The sequence below is a fragment of the Populus euphratica genome, unplaced genomic scaffold (assembly GCF_000495115.2).
Source record: "Populus euphratica unplaced genomic scaffold, PopEup_1.0 scaffold100.1, whole genome shotgun sequence".
Classification (NCBI taxonomy): domain Eukaryota; kingdom Viridiplantae; phylum Streptophyta; class Magnoliopsida; order Malpighiales; family Salicaceae; genus Populus; species Populus euphratica.
In genome coordinates, this window is record NW_011499985.1 from 114,527 (window position 1) to 137,594 (window position 23,068).

Sequence of the window (23,068 nt, forward strand, 5' to 3'; positions counted from 1 at the left end):
TTTGTTAGATAAGGGGTTTATTCGTCCGAGTGTGTCTCCGTGGGGAGCACCTGTTTTATTTGTAAAGAAGAAGGATGGATCAATGAGGTTGTGTATAGACTATAGGCAGTTGAACAAGTTCACTATTAAGAATAGATACCCACTCCCTCGCATTGATGATCTTTTTGATCAATTACAAGAAGCTCAATGTTTCTCAAAGATTGATTTGCGATCGGGGTATCATCAGTTGAGGATTAGAAATGAGGATATTCCTAAAACTGCCTTTAGGACTCGTTATGGGCATTACGAATTCCTAGTGTTGTCTTTTGGGTTAACGAATGCACCTGCAGCTTTTATGGATATGATGAATAGGGTTTTTAGGCCTTTTATTGATAAGTTTGTTATTGTGTTCATTGATGACATCCTGGTGTATTCAAGAAGTGAAGAGGAACATAAAGAGCATTTGAGATTGGTGCTTCAAACTCTAAGAGATCATCGATTGTATGGAAAGTTCTCGAAAAGCGAGTTTTGGTTAGAGAGTGTTAGGTTTTTGGGACATGTGGTGTCCAAAAATGGGATAGAGGTTGATCCACAAAAAGTGGAGGCAGTTAAGCAGTGGCCTAGACCAGTTACGGTATCTGAGATTAGAAGCTTCTTGGGTTTAGCAGGATACTACAGGAGATTCGTGGAGAATTTTTCCCGAATCGCTGCTCCGTTAACGAAGTTGACACAGAAAAGTGTCAAGTTTCAATGGTCAGAAGAATGTGAGAAGAGTTTCCTAGAATTGAAGGGAAGGTTAATTACGGCTCCAATTTTGACAGTACCTTCTGGGTCTGGTGGTTTTACCGTGTACTGTGATGCATCCAGGATTGGTTTGGGTTGTGTTTTGATGCAGAATTGTAATGTGATTGCTTATGCCTCAAGAAAGTTGAAAAAGCACGAGCAAAATTACCCTACACATGATTTGGAGATGGCTGCGGTAGTGTTTGCCCTTAAGATTTGGAGACACTACTTATATGGAGAGACATGTGAGATATTTTCAGATCATAAGAGTCTTCAATATATCTTCCAGCAAAAGGATCTGAATTTAAGACAACGAAGGTGGATGGAACTGTTAAGTGATTATGATTGCACGATTCAGTATCACCCAGGCAAGGCAAATGTTGTTGCCGATGCCTTAAGCAGGAAATCTATGGGTAGTTTGGCTCATATTCAGGAGGTGAGGAGACCCTTGATTAAAGAGTTGCATGGATTGTTAGACGAGAGGGTCAGTTTTGAGATTTGTGAATCGGGAGTATTGTTAGCTCACTTTCAGGTTAAGTCAGACTTGGTAGACCGGATTAAAATAGCTCAGAAGAAGGATGAACGACTTTGCAAGATTCGAGATGAATTGGAGTTAGGAGGAGCTCTAGGTTTTGCTATCCATGAAGATGGTGTGTTGAGATTTGGTTCCAGGTTATGTGTTCCTGAGGTGGATGATTTGAAAAGAGATGTGATGATGGAAGCACACCAAACTGCTTATACTATACATCCTGGTTCTAACAAGATGTATAGAGACTTGAAAGAGTGTTATTGGTGGAATGGCATGAAGAGAGACATTGCTGAGTTTGTATCTCGATGCTTGACTTGTCAGAGGGTTAAAGGTGAGCATCAGAAACCACCAGGGCTTTTGCAGCCATTATTGATTCCTGAATGGAAATGGGAGAGGATCACTATGGACTTTGTGTCAGGTTTGCCTCGAAGTCAAGAGGGTTATGATTCGGTTTGGGTGGTCGTTGATCGTTTAACCAAGTCAGCTCATTTCCTGCCAGTAAAGGTGACATATGGGTTTGCAAAACTGGCAGAAATCTATGTTAACGAGATTGTAAGGTTGCATGGTGTGCCGATCTCAATTGTGTCTGATAGAGGTCCACAGTTCACTTCTCGGTTTTGGGTAAAGTTTCAGGAAGCTTTGGGGACTAACATTAAGTTAAGTACTGCCTTTCATCCTCAGACAGATGGACAATCTGAGAGGACTATACAAATTTTGGAGGATATGTTAAGAGCTTGTGTGATTGACTTTGGTGTAGGATGGAGCAAGTACTTGTCTTTGGTGGAGTTTGCGTATAATAATAGTTATCAAGTAAGCATTGATATGGCTCCATATGAAGCTTTGTATGGCCGGAAGTGCAGATCACCTATATGTTGGTATGAGGTTGGCGAGAGGAGATTAATGGGTCCCGAGTTAATACGGATTACTTCAGATAAGATTAAGGTGATCCGAGATAAACTTCAAACGGCTCAGAGTAGGCAAAAGAATTATGCAGATAAGAGGAGGCGTAATCTAGAATTTTCAGTGGGTGACAACGTGTTCCTAAAAGTCTCTCCGACTAAAGGGATATTCAGATTTGGGAGAAAAGGAAAGTTGAGTCCTAGGTATATAGGACCCTTTGAGATCTTGGAAAGAGTAGGGGTAGTGGCATATCGGCTTGCTTTGCCACCTAATCTATCCTCTATACATCCAGTGTTCCATGTTTCAATGTTGAGGAAGTATTTGTTTGATCCATCTCATGTGCTGGAAGTTCAACCGGTTGAATTGAGAGAAGATATGTCATACGAAGTTCAACCAGTAGAAATAGTGGATCGACAAGTGAGAAAGCTTAGGTCGAAAGATATAGCTTCAGTAAAAGTGAAATGGAAGGGTCATTCACATGAGGAAGCGACATGGGAGCTCGAGGATAAGATGCGTGAGGAGTATCCTCATCTTTTCGATAATCTCGGTAAGTATTCAATCATTCTATTAAGTTTCGAGGACGAAACTTTTATAAGGTGGGAAGATTGTAATGTTTTGAAAAAAAAACAAAAAGGAATAGGAAAAGGCAACAAAGCCCTTAAAGGCTTAAAAGTGAGTAAAATGAATAAGGGGTATTGTGGTAATTGAATAATAGTTAATAAATATAAATAGGAAGAAAAATAAAACAAAAGAACAAAAGAGAGAGCTGTATTTTGAGAGCAAACGTAAGAGAGGGAGAAGGAAGAAGAAGAAGAGAAAAGAGGGGAAGAGAAGGGAAAGGAAAGAGATTGAGAGGAAATAACTTTAAAGGTAAGATTTAGGTTGTTAAATGTATAAATGTGTTGTTTTAAATTTAAATTTATGTTTTGATAAATATTAGAGGTTTGAAAATTTGTGTTTTGGGTTTATTGATGAATTAATTTGAATGTTATAAGGTTGATTGTTGTGGGTAATTGATTAATTAGTTGATTTTGAGAGATTGTTGGTAAAGATGATGATGTTGAGTTATGATTTGTGTAAATTGTGAATTTTGAGTTGGAATTCTGGAAAGAACAGTAGGTAATCTGTGAACAATTCTGGGTTTGAGGTTGAAGATGACGAAAATTCAATTTGGTCCCTCAATTTGTGGAAATTACAGTTTAGTCCCTAAACTTTGGAAAAATTATAATTTGACCCCTAATGGTATTTTGAGATTCTGGACAGTGTTATTATGAGGTTAAGGATGATGAATCTCAGTTTGATAATTGATTTGGAATATTTTCAGTTTGGTCCTTAAATTTAAGAAATTACAGTTTAGTCCCTAAACTTTGGAAAAATTATAATCTGACCCCTAATGGTATTTTGAGATTCTGGACAGTGGTATTATGAGGTTAAGGATGATGAATCTCAGTTTGATAATTGATTTGGAATATTTTTAGTTTGGTCCCTAAATTTTAGGAATTTGCATTTTAGTCCCTAAACTTTATAAAAATTACTTTTAGGTCCCTAGTTCGTTCTGGACAGAATGAAGGATGGTTTATGGGTGAAATTTCAGTATGGTTATATATTTACAGTTTGGTCCAGTTTTGGTAAAATTACATTTTGGTCCCTATTTGGATAATTATCATTTTAGTCCCTAAACCTAGGAGAGTAAACCTAGTTTTATTTTATGCATTGAGATATTATGTTTGAGTTGTTTTTGAGTATATTTCATATATTGTTGTAGGTTCTCCTAACGATCCTCAATAGGATTTTCGGGTCTTTCGTCTGACGTTCCTTTAGTTCTATATTTTCCGGGTGAGTGGGATAATCTTTAATATGCATATAATATAAGTAAATATGTATGTTGATTATATGATGAGTACGATTAGTTAATCTCTTGAATATTTATATTTATATATTTTGCTTTGTTTTCCGAGTACTCATCTATTCTTGAAATTGCACTCGTATTTTATCGAGCTAAATTATATTTGATATGATATACGTTTCTTTGATGATTCTGTAAATATCTATTATGCCTTGATATAGGACTTGTCAGTAACTCCATGCTAACGGAGAGTAGTTAGCCTATGTGCACATAGTATTCTGTATACCTAGCTGATAAGAGAAGCATCAGCCTGTGGCGACTGATCATCCCACAGTGGTCACCTTCGGGTGTCATCTGGTCACCTTCGGGTGTCATCTGATCTCTGACATGTATTCCACTACGTTATGATAATATGTTCAGTATGTATATGTATATGTATATCAAGATAAATCATCTGACAAATTATTAATATGAAAATATCTAAAATGTATATTAAATATTATTCCTTCACTGAGTTGGTTGAACTCACCCCTCATTCTTAATATTATTTCAGGTTCTTAGTTTCTGATAGCAGTTGGACTTTGTTGAGTGTTCCTACTTCTTCAGTTTTGGGTCGGTATGCCTTGCTTATTGTTCAAGGTTGTTTTGATTCGAAGTCTTAGACGCTCCACTATTACTCTGTTTTAATTAAGTTTGGATTTTGACAATGTAATGAGTATTATGAATTATTATTTTGTTTTAATTACTGATGAAGAGTTTTGACTATCCTTTGATTTCATCAGCTTTGAGTAATATAATATTTCTGAAGATTATGAAATGCTGCGTATTTTTGAATATCTATTATTTTGATATGTATGTTTTGAGGCTTAGCGTAGGTGGGGTGTCCTTTCGACACTCCTCCTGCGTTGCCGGTCATGGACCCGGGATTTGGGTCGTGACACTGGTAGAAGTGCACTGAGAGTTAATGACAGTTTTAGAGGCTATTAAGAGTGATTCAGTGATTAACAAGAGAATTGTAATACCACCCCAAATGCAAAGTACAATCCATTCCTTGCTTTCTTTTCATAACCACTATATTCATGATTTATCAGAAGTCTAATTTAATAAAAAGTACAACATAATCATAATTAAGTCTCTACGATTAATCTTTACTGATTATTGAAATAATTGATCTATATGGTAATTGTTTTCTTAATCCTTTTACAAGTACAGCCCCCTGATAAAAAAAAATTGAAGTGCAAGCAATCATAGGCCCAACAACATCAATGCAAGCCAATTTTGTTATTGAAGTTGGAGAAAAAGCTCAGGTGCCCATTATATCATTTTCTGCATCAAGTCCTTCTCTCACTTCCATCAGGAGTCCCTTCTTTTTCTGAGCTACCCAAAATGAGTCAACTCAGGTGAATGCCATAAGTGCATTAGTTCAAGCCTTTGGATGGAGAGAAGCAGTAACCATCTACATTGACAATGAGTATGGAGAGGGAGTGATTCCTTATTTAACTGATGCTCTGCAAACAGTTGATGCTCGTGTACCGTACCGGAGTGTCCTTTCTCCATCAGCCCCTGATGATCAATTTTTTTCAGAGCTTTACAAGTTGATGACGATGCAAACTAGAGTTTTCATTGTGCACATGTTTCCATCACTTGGCGCTCGGGTTTTTTCCAAAGCAAAAGAGATTGGCATGGTGGGTGAAGGCTATGTTTGGATCATGACTGGTGGTCTAACAGCTGAATTTTTGAGTTCACCAAATGCTTCCGTCACCAATACAATGCAAGGTGCATTGGGTGTGAAACCTTATGTACCAAGAACAAAAGATTTCGAAACTTTTCGAAGTCGGTGGAAAAGAAAATTCCAACAAGATAATCCAGATATTGTTGATGCTGAGTTGAATATTTTTGGCTTGTGGGCATATTATGCAGTAACAGCTTTGGTTGGCTTCCGAAAGGCAAACGTTTCTAGCAATTCAGATCTTGCAACTCTTGGGGTGTCTTTAAATGGTCCTTATCAAACATTACTTTCAATGGTCTTACAGGAGATTACCTTTTCGATAATGGACAGTTACAGTCATCAGCTTTCCAGATAATAAATGTGAATGGCAATGGGGGAAGAGAGATAGGATTCTGGACATCAACCGAAGGTATTGTCAGAACATTGAAGTCAACAAATAATATGACTGCATACTCAGGTTCTAACTCCGATCTTTCAACTGTCATATGGCCGGGTGATACAACTTCTGTTCCCAAGGGTTGGGAGCTTCCAAAGAATGGGAAGAAGTTGAGAATAAGAGTGCCTGTGAAGGATCGTTTCAGTGAGTTTGTGAAAGTAAAAAGAGATCCTAGTTCTAACACCACAACCGTCACTGGATACAGCGTAGATGTTTTTAATTATGTTGTCAAAGCATTGCCTTATGCTTTGCCTTACGAGTACATCCCCTTTGCCAAGCCTGACGGCGAGACAGCTGGAACTTACAATGATCTGATATATCAAGTCTACTCGAAGGTAAAACTTTCACCAACCTTTTCCTGTACTTGATCACATTCAGTTTTATATCTGAAACAAGATTTGAGACACATTCATGCATGCAAATCTAATTTTTATTGATATGTTGTTTCTTTTGCTTGCTATCAACAGAATTTTGATGCTGTAGTTGGAGATACAACTCTTGTTTTCAACAGATCCAGTTATTTTAAAAAATATATTTTTTTAAAATATTATTGATGAGTTTATTAATTAACTAGGGTTTTTATATTTTAAAAAGTTGAAAAATAATAACAGCAAATGCTATTATTATTGATGGGTTATTGACAAAACTATTTTATTAGTATATTTTAAAAAATTTAAAAAACATTATTGCAAATATCATTATTATTATTAAAACACCGATAAAATTATAGATGATATTTTTTTAGTGATATATTATATTTATCGATGAATTTACGGACAGTCTATAAATTACATACAAGAGTTTTTCTAACAAACTATTTTCATTCTTGATTTTATAAGTAACATACATACCAGTAGACTACTAATATTAATATTAACAAAACTTTTTATCAGGAAAATTATTAAATCTAATAGATATCAAATTGTTTTTATACATATCCAGTTTAATTATGCATGATTCACATCCATTTTTTGAAGTGCGGAACCAAACCCGACTTCTAAATAATATGCTAATAGTGTGAAAAACTACTTTGTATTTTATTGGGAAAAAAAAAAACTAACATCAATTTTTGTATCTTATTTTCAATTTTTAAGAAGCAAAAAAATAAAATTAAAAATTAAAGAATCTAGGGAAGTATTGGGTTGAGAAGGCTGGGATTTGGTCCTTTTTATTTTTCAAATCTTCGAATATCCAACCATCCAATTTTCTCATCGTAAACGACAACGTTTTTCAATCAGGTCATATTTATAAGATTTTTTTTCTTTTTACAGCTTCCTGAATTCACATTCGAAGTGATAACATGCGAGCACAACGTTCTAAGAAATTTCAGATATTAAATAAGTCATCCGCAATTATATGTACTAATGTATTTACAATTTGATATGGTCTTAAAAAACTCATACTCAAGAAGATCGATGAAGGGGGACCATAACCCCTTACCAACGACACCTTAAAATTTAGAATCTGATGATAATGCAACAACCAGTGACCACATGTACTTTGATTTAGCCAATGTAAACGCAATGAAATAAGACAACGAATAGCTTTGATTAGTATGAATCCCACTCCAGCAAACCCGAGGCAACTACTCCATAGAAACATACGCGATCCCTACATCCAAGTGCATCTGATTTGCCTGTCTTGTTGACATTAGATGTCAATATGAGAAATGTCCAAGTAAATGCAAATGGGTCGGAATCCTCCTCTTTCAATTTTTAGTTTTCACATTTGATGATGTGGGTATGAATCAGCTAGACGGTTGATCCTCAAGAGGATGTATTGTACGTTCAACCTTCGGGTTCACAGTATCATGACAAGTTTTGTCTTGAAAAGTATCCCCTAAAAGGAGAGATAATCTCAGATTTTTTAAATAATTTTTTTGTAATTTTAATATTAAAAATTAATTTTTTAAAAAATAAAAAGTAGGTTATTTTATTATATTTTAAATAAAAATATTTAAAAAAAAAACTTGATACTTTTTAATCATAAAAAAATAATTTAAAAAAAAACACAAATTCTATTATTATTATTTTACAAAAAAGAAGTCTGCTAAACTCTGGGAGATTCCTTTTTGTCAATATACAATACTGTCTGACCTCAGGCCCACGTCTTCTAGTGAACAATTTATTAAAATGGTTTGCTTTGACTCTTCCAAATCATGAATATCCTAGCAATAACAGTGAGGAAACTACACTTTTCAAGATCCACAGCTTTATAAATAAGGGATCTTTCCTTCAAAGCTTAAACAAAAAATATTAACTAAGCTAGAATCAGCACCACCATAGGTGGACAATAAGATGAAGAAAAACCATTCAAAGGCTGTTCTCTCCATCTTTTTTTGTGTATGGATTCTGTTCACAGGAATGGGAATGGCTGAAAACACATGTATCCCAGTGAATGTTGGCGTGGTTCTTGACCTGGACAGTGATTTGGATGGCAGAATTGCGTTGAGTTGCATCGAAATGGCCCTCTCAGACTTTTATGCCACTCATGGTGACTACAAAACCAGACTAGTCCTCAACACCAGGGACTCCATGAAAGCTGTTGTTGGTGCAGCTGCAGCAGGTTCCCTCTCTCACTCTTTCCCTTTAAAACCATACTTGATGTTTAGTGTCGAAAAACATAAAAAGAGTCTGATAAACATATCATATTTGATTACGTAGCAAATAATCAAGATCTTTTCTATTTGAATTATAAATTTTGAATATTGTTCATATGAACCAATACCTTGCTATCAAAGTCACCCACAAAAACATCTTCTAAATTTCTAGGGTTTTTTTTTATGGTGTGTCCGGAAGAGAACAAATAGAGATACTGGGAAAGAGGGTTTTTTTGTTTTAATTTTAATTTTTTTAACATGCACGAAAATTATTAGTGACGTCCATGATCTCAAATGTCCTGGCATTGTGGTTAAAATTTGAGAAAACAAAGGGAATAAATGAAATTACTGAAACTCTCAATACACGAACCTCATGGCTAGGAAGCTCGTCATCAAAATGGAAACAAAACTCCAAAAAAAAAAAAAAACTACACCACCGACAACGTACCCAAAATATTTTTCTTCAATGGTTGTTGGAGGCCTTGAGAAAATTACTGCCTGGTATATGTATAACATGCAAGAGGTTGGTTGCTTCTTTCTTTGACTAAAATGGAAATTCTACTTCTCCAAGCACAACCACCCTAGGGTTACAAATATAAGACTTAAATCCCATTTGATAAAATAATAAGAAAACTCACTACGCTTGTTTAACGAAATCACACCACTTAGAGTTTGATTTACCAGAGTCTTTACTGTGTCTGTTGTGTTGTATTGTAAAATTAAATACATCAAACTATTTACCGATGAATTATTGTGTTGTGTTATCATTAAGAATATAAATTAAATTAAACTATGTGGGACTTGCCAATACTTAAAAAGCTTTCTTCCTATTAAATTTTCTAAACATCTAAGATTGGAAAGGCTTTCAAATATGGCTAGAAGCTAGTATGCATGAATTTGTTATATTTTTCTAGTTAAATTGTGATTTTTTTATTTAATTTAGAATTTTATTATTATTATTTTTAGTTTTGTTTAAGAGGTTTTCATTGGTATATAAATAGCCTAGGAGATTAATTTGTAATATTTAGTTTTGATTGGATAAAAAAAATTAATAATCAAAATTTGAATTGAGGTTCATGTGGTAAAGACTATTCAATAAATTTTTAAGTTGTTTGTGCTTGTTATCCCTTTTGTTTTCTTCCTTCAAAATTCAAATAGCTTGTGTAGATGATTATAAGGATGCTACGCAAGAAAAGTAATTGAAATTTAACTTTTTTGAAAGTTTGATAATTTGTCATTGGTTTTCCCCATTGATCTCCGTTGATTGTGAAAGAATTTTGCATGTTCTTAATTTTTCTTATGCTCTATCAAAACACAGCCCTGGACTTGATAAAAAATGTGGAAGTCCAAGCAATCTTAGGGCCAACAACATCAATGCAAGCCAACTTTGTTATTGACCTTGGAGAAAAAGCTCACGGGCCCATAATGTCGTTTTCTGCAACAAGTTCTTTTCTTACTTCCATTAAGAGTACCTATTTTTTTCGAGCTACACTTAATGACGCAACTCAAGTGAATGCCATAAGTGCTTTAGTTCAAGCCTTCGGATGGAGAGAAGCAGTACCCATCTACATCAACAACGAATATGGAGAGGGAATCATACCTTATTTAACTGATGCTTTGCAAGCAGTAAATGCTCGTGTCTCCTACCGGACTGTCATTTCTCCATCAGCCACTGATGAACAAATTGTCGAGGAGCTTTATAAGTTGATGGGAATGCAAACTAGAGTTTTCATTGTGCACATGTATGGCTCTCTTGGCACTCGGCTTTTTGCCAAGGCAAAAGAGATTGGTATGATGAGTGAAGGGTGTGTTTGGATCATGACTGATGGTTTGACAGCTGATTTGTTGAGTTCACCAAATCCTTCTGTTACTGGGACAATGCAAGGGGTACTGGGTGTTAAGCCTTATGTTCCAAGTACAAAGGAGATCCAGGATTTTCGAGTTCGGTGGAAAAGGAAATTCCAACAAGATAATCCATATATTATTGATGCTGAGTTGAACATTTGCGGACTACGGGGCTATGATGTTGCCACGGATTTGGCCTTGGCAGTTGAGAAGGCTGGAACTAAAAATTTTGGCTTCCGAAAGGAAAATGTTTCTAGCAGTTCATCAACGGAACTTGCAACTCTTGGCGTCTCTTAAATGGTCCAAACCTTCTTCAAGCTTTATTAAACACTAGTTTCAAAGGCCTTACAGGAGATTACCATTTTGCTGATGGGCAGTTGCAACCTCCAGCTTTCCAGATAGTTAATGTGAATGGAAATGGAGGAAGAGAGATTGGGCTTTGGACACCAACAAAAGGACTTGTGAAACAATTGGTTCCTAGTAATGGTAAAAATTCAACTTCTCTGTCCGGTATTTCAACCGTGATTTTCCCAGGTGACACAACTGTTGCTCCAAAGGGATTTAGGATTCCCACAAAAGAAAATAAGTTGAGAATAGGAGTGCCGGTGAGGTCCAGCTTCAGACAGTTTGTGGACGTCAGAAAATATCCTGGTTCTAACACCACAAAAATCACCGGATTCTGCATAGATGTTTTTGATACTGTTGTCAAAACATTGCCTTATGATTTGCCTTATGAATATGTCCCCTTTGCCAACCCTGACGGCGAGCCTGCTGGAACTTACAATGATCTGGTCTATCAAGTGTACTTAAAGGTAGAACTTAATTTTATCCTTTGCTGCACTTATTCTATGCTTTTGATATATTGCATTGAATACCATACACATTGACGCAAGTCTATTTCTCGGAGATATTCTTTCTTATGCATTTTTGTTTACAACCAACAGAATTTTGATGCTGTGGTTGGAGATATTACCATTGTCTACAGCAGATCCTTGTACGTCGACTATACTTTGCCTTTCATGGAAAGCGGTGTCTCCGTTATTGTTCCTATAGAAGGCCACAATATCGAAAATGCTTGGTTCTTCTTGAAACCTTTGACATGGGACCTTTGGGTGAGCAGTCTTTTATTCTTTGTTTTCTTTGGATTTGCTGTCTGGGTTCTTGAGCACAGAATAAATGGAGATTTTCGAGGACCTGCTTCTCATCAAGCTGGCACTATCTTCTGGTTTTCGTTCTCAACAATGGTGTTCGCACAACGTAATTTCTCTTCTCCTGTTGAAACACTTAAATATATATAAACACCGGATTGACTTTATTTTTTTCAATTTACAGGGGAGAGAGTGGTTAGCAACTTGTCTAGAGTAGTGGTAAATCATATGGTGTTTTGTTGTGCTGATCCTCACACAGAGTTATACCGCCAGTTTATCTAGCCTACTTACAGTCCAGCAGCTAAAAGTTACTGATGTAAATGAGCTCGTTAACAAGGGGGGGTACGTGGGCTACCAGAAGGGTTCTTTTGTTCTAGGATTCTTGTTAGGCTTGGGGTTCGACAAGTCCAAGATCTTGGCGTATAATTCTCCAGAAGAATGCCACGAACTCTTCTCCAAAGGAAGTGGAAATGGTGGTATTGCTGCTGCATTCGACGAAATTCCATATATTAGGCTCTTAATGCCAGAATATCGCTCCAAATATACAGTGATTGATCTTTCATTTAAAATGGGAGGTTTTGGCTTTGTATGTTCACTTTCCTATCTTTTTATTTCCATTTCTCTCTATAGCTCATTTATAGTTTTATACTACCATTATTTTTTATTTTTTTTGTGAATTTCAGGTCTTCCCTAAAGGTTCTTCTCATGTACCTGACATATCAAGGGCGATTTTGAATATGGTCGAGGGTGATAAAATGAAGGACATCCAGGATAAATGGTTTGGCGATCAAACTAGCTGTCCAGATTCTGACACCTCGGTTTCGTCTAATACCCTTAGTATCAAGACTTTCTGGGGATTATTTTTAATCGCTGGAATAGCTGCACTTTCAGCTCTCATTATCTTCATAGTGATGTTTGTTCATCGGGAGGGGAGAGTAGTCTTGAGACCCTCTGACTCCACAACTTCATTATGGAGTAAAATTCGACATTTGTTTAGCATTTTCAATCAAAGGGACTTCACATCCCATATCGAAGTGAATGACAGGAATGGGATTCATTTTCCAAGTGTGGGCACGGCAAGTCCGTCTGGCTTTTCAGCTCACACTGAATTTCATGGATATCCATCCTCTGCAGGTCGTGATTCCTGTCCAAATAGCCAAGCATCTCATGAAGTAGTGATAATAAGTGCTCATAAGCTCTCAAACCCAAATCAAGAGAGGCCCGTTAAGGGAAATCAGAAGTCTAATGTTAATCATCAGACGCGGACCCGTACTGATCGGAGGTCTAATGCTATTATTCATCAGAGGTCTAAATCCTATTAGGACTCCTACTCTTTGAGATCACAACAACGGTCCAGCACAGCTACACTCTCCGTTCTTCACAAGCTTATATGACTTTCTGTCCTATAATATTGATGAAAACTCAAGAAAAGAAGAGAAAGATTGATAGGTTTAGAAATTTCTGAAAGGTTTTTGATGATTTCTTATTGCTTGAATAAATATTCATTATATCCTAGTCTTATAATGACTCTAATTGATGGGAAATAGGCATTAATAATAATAATAATAATTATTATTATTATTATTTAAGATAGCTGTAACAAATTAGAAATCAGAACTTAAGTCAGAACTACTCAACTCATAGAACTAAGAATAACTGACTGAGTGGCTGACTTTAGGGGTGTTTCTTCGCATAAGATGCCTCTTATTTCTGTATTTCTCTTCCCCTATGTCTTTTAGAATTGTTCCTCTTTCTTTCAGTCCAATTCCCGCTGGAAAACTCCCCCCGGTTGCTGATGTATAGGAGCTGGAAAGCCCAATCCCGCCGGGACTCCACCAACTTTACCAGCACTTTCTGCCCTGTTTCTGGTGCTTTTTTCTTGGCCTTCCAGAGGCATTTTTTAGAAGCCACCTTGATCCTCGTCAAATACATTGTACTCTTACTACTAATATATGCTGTTCGATCTTAACCTTCTATTTCGATCACATTTAATAAAAAACTACAAAAATTCTATTAAAAACAAAAAAGCAATTTAGCTAATTTTCGACCATTTTGTAATTTTAACAAGCAACAAATAAACAAGGGGATACTATTGAAAAATAAATAGAGCGAGAGGTTTATAGAAGGTGAGAGAAGATAAGGTGATAAGAATGAATAAAGAAAAGGACACATATGTGCCTTGGATGAACAGTATGAAAGGGGAGTAAAATTTGGAGGGAAAAAAAAGAAGAACAAAGTGAATTCGAAAGCCCCCAGTTGTAAAAAGAAGACCAAATCTTCATCCTTTGTCGACACTTGTAACCACGTGCCAATACCATCAATATTTGAAGTGTCGGAGTTCGCACCATTTAAGATGAAAGATGAAATAAGGTTAGGATCAATATCTTGTAATGGAATTGAAAGAATTGGATTATAACAGGTTTATGTAAGATGTAAATGGTTTGGGTGAAATTTGATATGTTAATGTGTTTTTGAATTGTTATATTGTGGGTGAATGTTGTTTCTTGTTAAGTGGTGATGTTATTTTTATTTTTTATGTGATGGTGTTATGCATAACTTATGGAGTTCGAGTTGTGTGTTAATTGTTTTAATATTTAATTTTATATGTATTTATAATTTTATTATTCATAAACCACTCTATAATAAATAAATTGCCGTTCAGTATTGTTATAAAGTGTTGATTTGTATATAATAAAATTACTTAGTACATTATTATTATTATATTCTACTCAAAATATTTTTTTAGTTTGCAATATTATGGTGTGTTAATGGTTTTATTATTTTGAAAGTCACCTAAGATAAATAAATCATCATTAGACATGTCTTGAAATGTTGATTTGTGGTAATAAAATTATTTGATATATTATCTTATTGTGTTCAAAATATACTTGAAATATCTTCTTCTTTTTTTTGTAATTTTATGTTGTGGTAATGGTTATTCTCAAAGCTATAAGGATAATCAAGAGTAATTGAGTTTTATTACATAGTATTGATTTATGAGTAATAAAATTGTCTAATACATTACTTTATTGTATTCAAAATATCTGTGAAATATTTCTCCTCCTTTTGAAATGTTATGGTATACTAATAGTTTTATTATTCACATACTTCACTTAAATAAATGAATTATTACTAGATATTGTTTTAAAGTGTTGATTGATGAATAATAAAACTTTAATATATTATGTTATTGTATTCCAAAAAATTTGAAATATTATGTCATTTGAAATAATTTTGAGTATTAATAATTATATTATTTATGGACTTATCTATGATAAATTATCATAAATCATCATTAAAAGTTATCTTAAAGTATCAATTGATGAATAACGAGATTGCTTTATGTATTATATTATTATCTTTAAAGTATTTATCAAATGTTTTTTTTCTTGTATTAATGTTGTGTGTTAGTAGTTTCATTATTCATTTAGACTTCATTTGTTTGTTGAAAAGTAGTTTCTTTTTAAAAAGTAAATTCCAAAAAAGTAAATTATTTTCTAATGTTTGGTAGTAATAGTATAATGAAAAATAAGTTGGAAAACACTTTCTAGTATTTGATTATGTCATAAAAAACGAGCTGGAAAATAACTTATTAATATTTTATTTTTCTCAAGTTTATTAAAATAATAAGAAACAAATCTTACAAATTAAAAAGTTGAATAAGAATGAAATTTAAAAAAAAATTCATAAATTATCTCAAATAAAATAAATAATAATCAAAATAATATAAATCAAATCTAAAAAATAAAAAAAATGAAAGATGAAGAAATTAAAATAATAATAATTAACATTTCATAAATTATTTCAAATAAAATAAGTAACAATCAAAAAAATAAGGATCAAATTTGATAAATAAAAAATTTCAATAAACAAATAATAAGAGAAAAGTAAATAACAATTATAAAAATGAGAACTAAAGTTAATATAAAAATTAAATTTTAAGAGATGAAATTAAAAAATAAATATTTAAAACAAAATTTTAAGGATCGAATTTGATATAATCAGCAAATAATATGATATTTCTAAATTTTTTACAATTTTCAGAAAATATTTTCCGTTTAAATTTTCTAAAAAACACTTTTCTGAAAATTAAATTAATTTTTTCTTTAACTGGAAAATATTTTCTATTAACTAATTTTTTTAATAACAAATAAATTTCAAAAAATTTAAAAAATATTTTTTAAAAAAATTACTTTTTAAAAAAACAAACATGACCTTCCCATCTAGAATAAATAAACCGGGCACTATCTTAGAGTCTTGACTAGAGTTAATTCGCACGTAAATTATAGGCAATTAACGTCTGCCAAGGAAAAGATTGAAAGGATCTTACTCTTTACCATATTCCTCACCTCAAAAGCAAAGGATCTAATGCTAATATAATTTGATTTGGTCGGGTTAAACGATAATGACATAAGTGACGAGACAAGGAATATATTTGGCTATTATAAAGCAAAAATTCCACAAATCTGGGTTATATTCTATGATTAATACATCCAAGTGCATCTGTTTTACGCGCCACACCTTCTAACAAATGATACAACGAGTCAATGTCAAAGTAAATGCAAGTATTCTTGCATCGTGTTCTTCCGATTTTGGACGACTTGATTAAATATCTGCAGATTTAGAAATAATGCAATTCTTCTGCATCGTGTTCTTCCGATTTTGGACATCTTGATTAAATATTTCTTGATTTAGAAATCAGTAATCGAAAGGTTAGATTTATAATCCATAATTCAATGAAACTGGATTCATCAGATTAATATTTAATTAATCTAACTGGCTCAAATATTCACATAAAAAATAAAAAGTTTTGATTTTGTATTTTTTTTTTTTCAATAGAGGGCACAAAACACGAGTTAGTTTATAGCTCAAAACAGAAATTGGATTTGACAAGTGTATTTAATGGCCTGACTGTTTGTTTGTGTACGAGTAGCCTTGCCAAACTCATGGTTTGATTGATCAAATTATGCAATTTCCTGGTGAGAGAACACTCAAAGAACCTCTCCTCTCTTCAAACTAATACATTTGGTCCTTGTCGTGAATGGTTTCAAACTCTTTTGTTGGCATGATTCAAATCCCGGATCAATAACCGGTACATGGATAAGGTTTTTCTTCAAAGTTCTATACCTATATGAATCCAAACTTATATATAAACTTTTCCTAATCAATCAGAGTTCAATGCAACATGAATAACAAAATTAACTTCTTTATATAATTTAATTATCTTAATACAAAAGTTAATATAATTTCATAGTTTTGGAGTACTAACTAGACATAAAAGAAAGTTACAAATTTCAACAAAAAAGCAGGTTCAGAAAGTCCAACAAAAATAACCTACTATCAAGCTATAAGCCTGAAAATGATAAATAATAAGAATGTGAGTTTAACAACTTAATAAGTAGATAATGTACAATATACACACACGAAGTAATACAACAATGAGAAATATATATGTATATAATTGGTTTTAGGTTCTTATAGTAAGGTTTCTCAAGTAGGTCATAACAAGAATATTATAATCTAAAGCTCGTCAGAAAAATCAAAATGCAATGAGTATGAGGCTCCGCACTATAGGATGATTAGTTCACGCAGATTGTTAACTCTCCCGACTAGTTAGAGTTCATATACGATGTGCACAAAGACTAACATTACATTGTTAGCATAAGTATTCTGACTAGTATACCATAGGTTCATAATAATAATCAAACAAACATATTCATATCTCAATACTCAACTCATGACATCAACAAAATGAGGAGCTATTAATTCAGAAGACAATTGAAAATATATATTGGTTTATATCAGGAATTCAAATTCATCAATTAACCATGCTTTATCATAACAAGGATAATAATCAACATATATATTACCAAGAAGTATAATCAAATTCATATTAACAAATCAATATTTATAATATTTCTCATCCATATGAAAAATTATTCACTTACCTGACTCAAAAGCAAATAAAAGTCAAAAGTAAACACCAAAGAAAATTCTATTAACATCCCGCCAGTAGAATATCAGGATTATCTGAATACAAAAAAGATATATTCAAAAATAACTTGAAATAAAATTTAACCTATTTAATACACTTAACTAAGGGTGTATTCTGTAACCCTATATGTTTTTGAACTAACTAATCAATTTTTTCAAAAACTCAAAATTTAATAGTTTTTTCAAAATCTAATTTATAATAAAATAAATAATAAAATTAGTAATAGTTCACTAAATAACCCTCAATTATTCATCAAACCAATTTGAAAAAGCTAATATTATAGCTAGGGACTAATCTGGAATTTATTATCTTTTAAGGGTCAAATTATAACTTTGTCAAATTGAAGGACCAAACTAAAAATATCATAAATCCATGACTATACTGAAATTATGACCATATTTAATCCTCAATTCTATCCATAATATCTTATTATGCTCCAGGGACCATTCTGGAATTTTCTCCAAATTTTTAGGGTCAAATTGTATTTTTTATCAAATTGAAGGACCAAATTAAAAATATCATAAATCCATGAATATACTGAAATTCTGACCACATTTAATCTTCATTTCTGTCCAGAATATCTCATTATGCTCCAGGGACCATTCTAAAATTTTTTCAAATTTTTTGAGTCAAATTGTAATTATTGTCAAATTAAAGGATCAAATTAAAAGTATTAAAATTTCATAACTATACTGAAATTATGCTCATAATTCATCCTTTATTTTTTTCAGAATCTCGGAATATGCTCCAGGGACCAATTGATAATTTTTCAAAGTTTAGAGACTAAAGTGTAATTTTCACAAATTAAGGGACCAAACTGAAATTTTATCATCTTCATCCTCAAACCCAGAATTTCCACAGGTAATACTGTTACTTCATGATTTTTAACACAAATTCACCATTCAAACATTATCATAACTCAAAATCTATCATATTTACCTACAATCTTTCAAAATCAACTATCAATCTATTACCTACAACAATCTACCTCATAACATTTAAATTAATTCATCAATTAAATCCAAAATATAAATTTTTAAAACCCTAACATTAATCAAAACCGAATTTAAAGTTCAAAGAACACATTTATACATTAAAACATAAATCTTATCTTTTTAACTTATTTTCTTCAATTTTTTTCTATTTTCCTTCTAATTTTTCTCTTTTCTCTTCTTATTTTTCTTCCCCCCCTCTTCTCTCTCCTTGTTTGCTCCTTCAATTTTCCAGATCCCTCTTTCCATCTTTTTTTTTTTACTTTTTATTTATATTTATCATCTCTTTATTCAATTACTACTTTCTATTTATATTTAAACCTCCAATTGTTTTATTAACTTTTCCTCCTATTTAATTGCTACACCCACGAGTGGCACCACCTTATAAACAAGACATTTTTCCTCGTAGTTTAAACCAGGAAATCTAGCTAGAATCAGCAAGATGAGGAAAACCCCCTTAAAGCCTGTTATCTCCTTCTTACTCTTTCTTTGTTTGAAGATTTTGTTCATGGAAATGGGGGTGGCACATTACACTTCTTCTATCCCAGTGAATGTAGGTGTGACTCTTCACTTGGATTATTTGGATGCCAATATTGCATTGAGCTGCATCAACATGGCCCTTTCAGACTTCTATGCCACTCGTTGTGACTACAAAACCAGACTGGTCCTCGCCATCAGGGATTCCAAGAAAGATGTCGTTGGTGCAGCTGCTGCAGGTTCCCTCTCAGCCTCCCCTCTTAACTTCTTGATATTATCTTCTCTTTTCTCCGACTATAAATCGTTTTTTATCAAAAAGTTTTAAGAAAGTTAGCATTTTAACGGTAGATATTTACACATTCTGTGTTAATTATCCGAGGTTCTCAATCTGGAATTTCTTTTAGTTTGGTCATAGAAATCCCTGTGTATAATTGTGGTTATACAGGGATGTGATGATAATGAAAATACTTCTTTATTTTACTAGGATCCATCAATGATAAGGTGGGTCAGAACATATAAAATTCATCATAAATTGTGGCTATCTTGCTTCAAAAGTCATTCTTAGTGAGCTATATTTCTAGCTCGTATCTGATATTGTGGGGCAAGACATTTTGCACTCAACACAATATTCTTTTAGTTCACGTAATGTCATCCTATAAGAAAGGGTGATCCTTTGCTTGCTCTCTCTGCTCCACAAATTTGGTTCACGTAATGTCTTTGATTTTTCTTCTCTCCATTGCGAAACGCAGCCCTCGACCTAATAAGAAATGTGGAAGTGCAAGCAATCTGAGGGCCATCAACATCAATGCAAGCCAATTTTGTTCTTGACCTGGGAGAAAAAGCTCAGGTGCCCATAATATCATTTTATGCTTCAGGTCCTTCTCTTACTCCCATTAGGAGTTCCTATTTTTTTCGAGCTACACATAGTGACTCAACTCAAGTGAATGCCATAAGTGCTTTAGTTCAAGCCTTCGGATGGAGAGAACAGTACCCATCTACATCGACAACGAATATGGAGAGGGAATCATACCTTATTTAACTGATGCTTTGCAAGCAGTAGATGCTCGTGTCTCCTACCAGAGTGTCATTTCTCCAGCAGCTACTGATGAACAAATTGTCGAGGAGCTTTATAAGTTGATGGGAATGCAAATTAAAGTTTTCATTGTGCACATGTATGGCTATCTAGGCACTCGGCTTTTTGCTAAAGCTAAAGAGATTGGAATGATGAGTGACGGCTATGTTTGGATCATGACTGGTGGTCTGACTACTGATTTCTTGAGTTCACCCAGTCCTCCTGTCACTGATACAATACAAGGGGTGCTGGGTATTAAACCTTACGTTCCAAGAACAAAAGAGCTTGAAAATTTTCTAGTTCGGTGTAAAAGGAGATTCTTGCAAGATAATCCAAATAACTTTGAGCATATTTGGACTATGGGCCTATGATACTACGAAAGCATTGGTCATGGCAGTAGAGAAAGCTGAAGCTACAAATTTTGGCTTCCAAAAGGCAAATGTTTCTAGCAGCTCGTCAACGGATCTTGCAACTCTTGGCGTCTCTTTAACGGGTCCAAACCTTCTTCAAGCTGTATCAAACACTAGTTTCAAAGGCGTTACAGGAGATTACCATTGTTGATGGGCAGTTGCAAGCTCCAGCTTTCCAGATACTTAATGTGAATGGAAATGGAGGAAGAGAGATTGGACTTTGGACACCAACAAAAGGACTCGTGAAACAATTGGAACCTACAAATTCAACTTCTATGTCCGGCATGTCAACTGCAATTTTTCCTGGGGATACAATTGTCGTTCCCAAGGGTTGGGAGATTCCCACAAATGAGAAGAAGTTGAAAATAGGAGTGCCAGTGCTGGATGGCTTCGTTGAGTTTGTGGCTGTGACAAAGGATCCTAGTTCCAACACCATAGAAGTCACCGGATACTGCATAGATGTTTTTGATGCTGTAGTGAAAGCATTGCCTTATGCTTTGCCTTAAGAGTACATTCCCCATGCCATGCCTGCTGGAACTTACGATGATCTGGCCTATCAAGTGTATTTAAAGGTAAAATATAATTATATCTTTTTTCTGTACTTATTCATTGTTTATGATATTGCGTTGATATCATACACGTTGATGCAAGTAAATTTCTTTCTTTTGCATATTTTGTTTACTGCGAACAGATTTATGATGCTGTGGTTGGAGACGTGACCACTGTCTTCAACAGGTCCTCGTACATCGATTACACCTCGCCTTTCATAGAAAGTGGTGTCTCTATGATTGTTCCTATAGCAGACAACAATAGTAAAAATGCATGGGTCTTCTTGAAACCTTTGGGTGAGCAGTTTATTTTTCTTTCTTTTCATTGGATTTGTTGTCTGGGTTCTTGAGCACAGAATAAATGAAGGTTTTCGAGGGTCTGCTTCAGATCAAGCAGGAACTAGCTTCTGGTTTTCCTTCTCAACAATGGTTTTTGCACAGCGTAATCTCCCTTCCCCTTATGAATTTCCCTTCTGTAGCACTAGCACTCACCAATATATATATAAACACCAAATTGACTTCATGTTTATATTTGCAGGGGAGAAATTGGTTAGCAACTTGGCTCGGGCAGTGGTAATTATATGGTTTTTTGTTGTGTTGGTCCTCACACAGAGCTACACCGCCAGTTTAACGAGCTTACTTACAGTCCAGCAGCTGCAGCCTACAGTTACTGATGTACATGATCTCATTATGAAGGGCTACCTGAATGGTTCTTTTGTCCTAGGAATCTTGTTAGGCTTGGGTTTCGACAAGTCCAAGCTCATGATGTATAATTTTCCAGAAGAATGCCACGAACTCTTTTCCAAAGGAAGTGGAAATGGTGGTATTGCTGCTGCTTTCGACGAACTGCCATATATGAAACTCTTTCTGTCAAAATATTGCTCGAAATATACCATGATTGATCCTACATTCAAAACCGGCGGTTTTGGCTTTGTAAGTTCACTTTTCCATCTTTCTATTTCCATTTCCTATAAGGCTAATCAGTGCATGGTTTCTCATCTATACTTAGTTTTTGTGACTTCAGGTCTTCCCTAAAGGTTCTCCTCTAGTGCCTGATATATCAAGGGCAATTTTAAATGTGACGGGGGAAAAATGAAGCAAATAGAGGATGCATGGTTTGGCAAAAAAGGCAGCTGTCCAGATTCCAGCACCTCAGTTTCATCAAATATCCTTAGTCTAAAGAGTTTCTGGGGATTATTCTTGATTGCCGGACTAGCTGCATTTTTAGCTCTCATTATCTTCATTGCCATGTTTGTTTACCAAGAAAGAAGAGACTTGAGGCCCTCTGATTCCACAGCTTCAATATGGGATAGAACTAAAAATTTCTTCAGAATCTTCATTCAAAGGGATTCGACGTCCCAATCATCCATACAAATGGAACTGACTGGTAGAAATGGCATCAGTCTGCCTTCTCAGTTCACACACAATTTCCTGAACATCCTTCTTCTACAGATTATGATTCTAGTCCAAATAGGCAATTCTAGTCCAAACAGGCAAGCACCACAAGAGGTAGTAATAAATATTGATCAGCTTACCGACCAAAATCAAGAGAGACCAACAGCTTTGGAAATTGATAGTGAAAATAGTGTACCTCAAGAGGTATATTGTCATTTGACACTTGAAATCCCAGTAGCCATTAGCATTGTAAAGACATTGAATCACTCTATTGAAGATACATAGAAGTAATATGATGATATAAGGATGTAATTAGGAATAAACTGATTTTCAGGATTTTAGTAAATTATCACAAGTATATCTCTCTTTCAGTGAAAATTCTGTT

General features: G+C 34.2%; 1 protein-coding gene and 2 pseudogenes across 1 annotated transcript; all 3 read left to right on the top strand.

Annotated features, from left to right (window-relative positions):
* The first annotated feature begins 5,230 nt into the window (after nt 1-5,230).
* LOC105140012 (glutamate receptor 2.2-like) lies at nt 5,231-6,156 on the top strand (annotated as a pseudogene).
* Nucleotides 6,157-6,185: 29 nt separating this feature from the next.
* Nucleotides 6,186-6,597, top strand: LOC105140011 (glutamate receptor 2.3-like). The gene is made up of 2 exons (XM_011046667.1): nt 6,186-6,211; nt 6,245-6,597. Exons 1-2 carry the CDS (start codon nt 6,208-6,210, stop codon nt 6,568-6,570), a joined length of 330 nt encoding a protein of 109 aa, XP_011044969.1. The 5' UTR covers nt 6,186-6,207; the 3' UTR covers nt 6,571-6,597.
* A 1,706-nt stretch (nt 6,598-8,303) lies between these two features.
* Nucleotides 8,304-22,968, top strand: LOC105140072 (glutamate receptor 2.8-like; annotated as a pseudogene).
* The last annotated feature ends 100 nt before the right edge of the window (nt 22,969-23,068 follow it).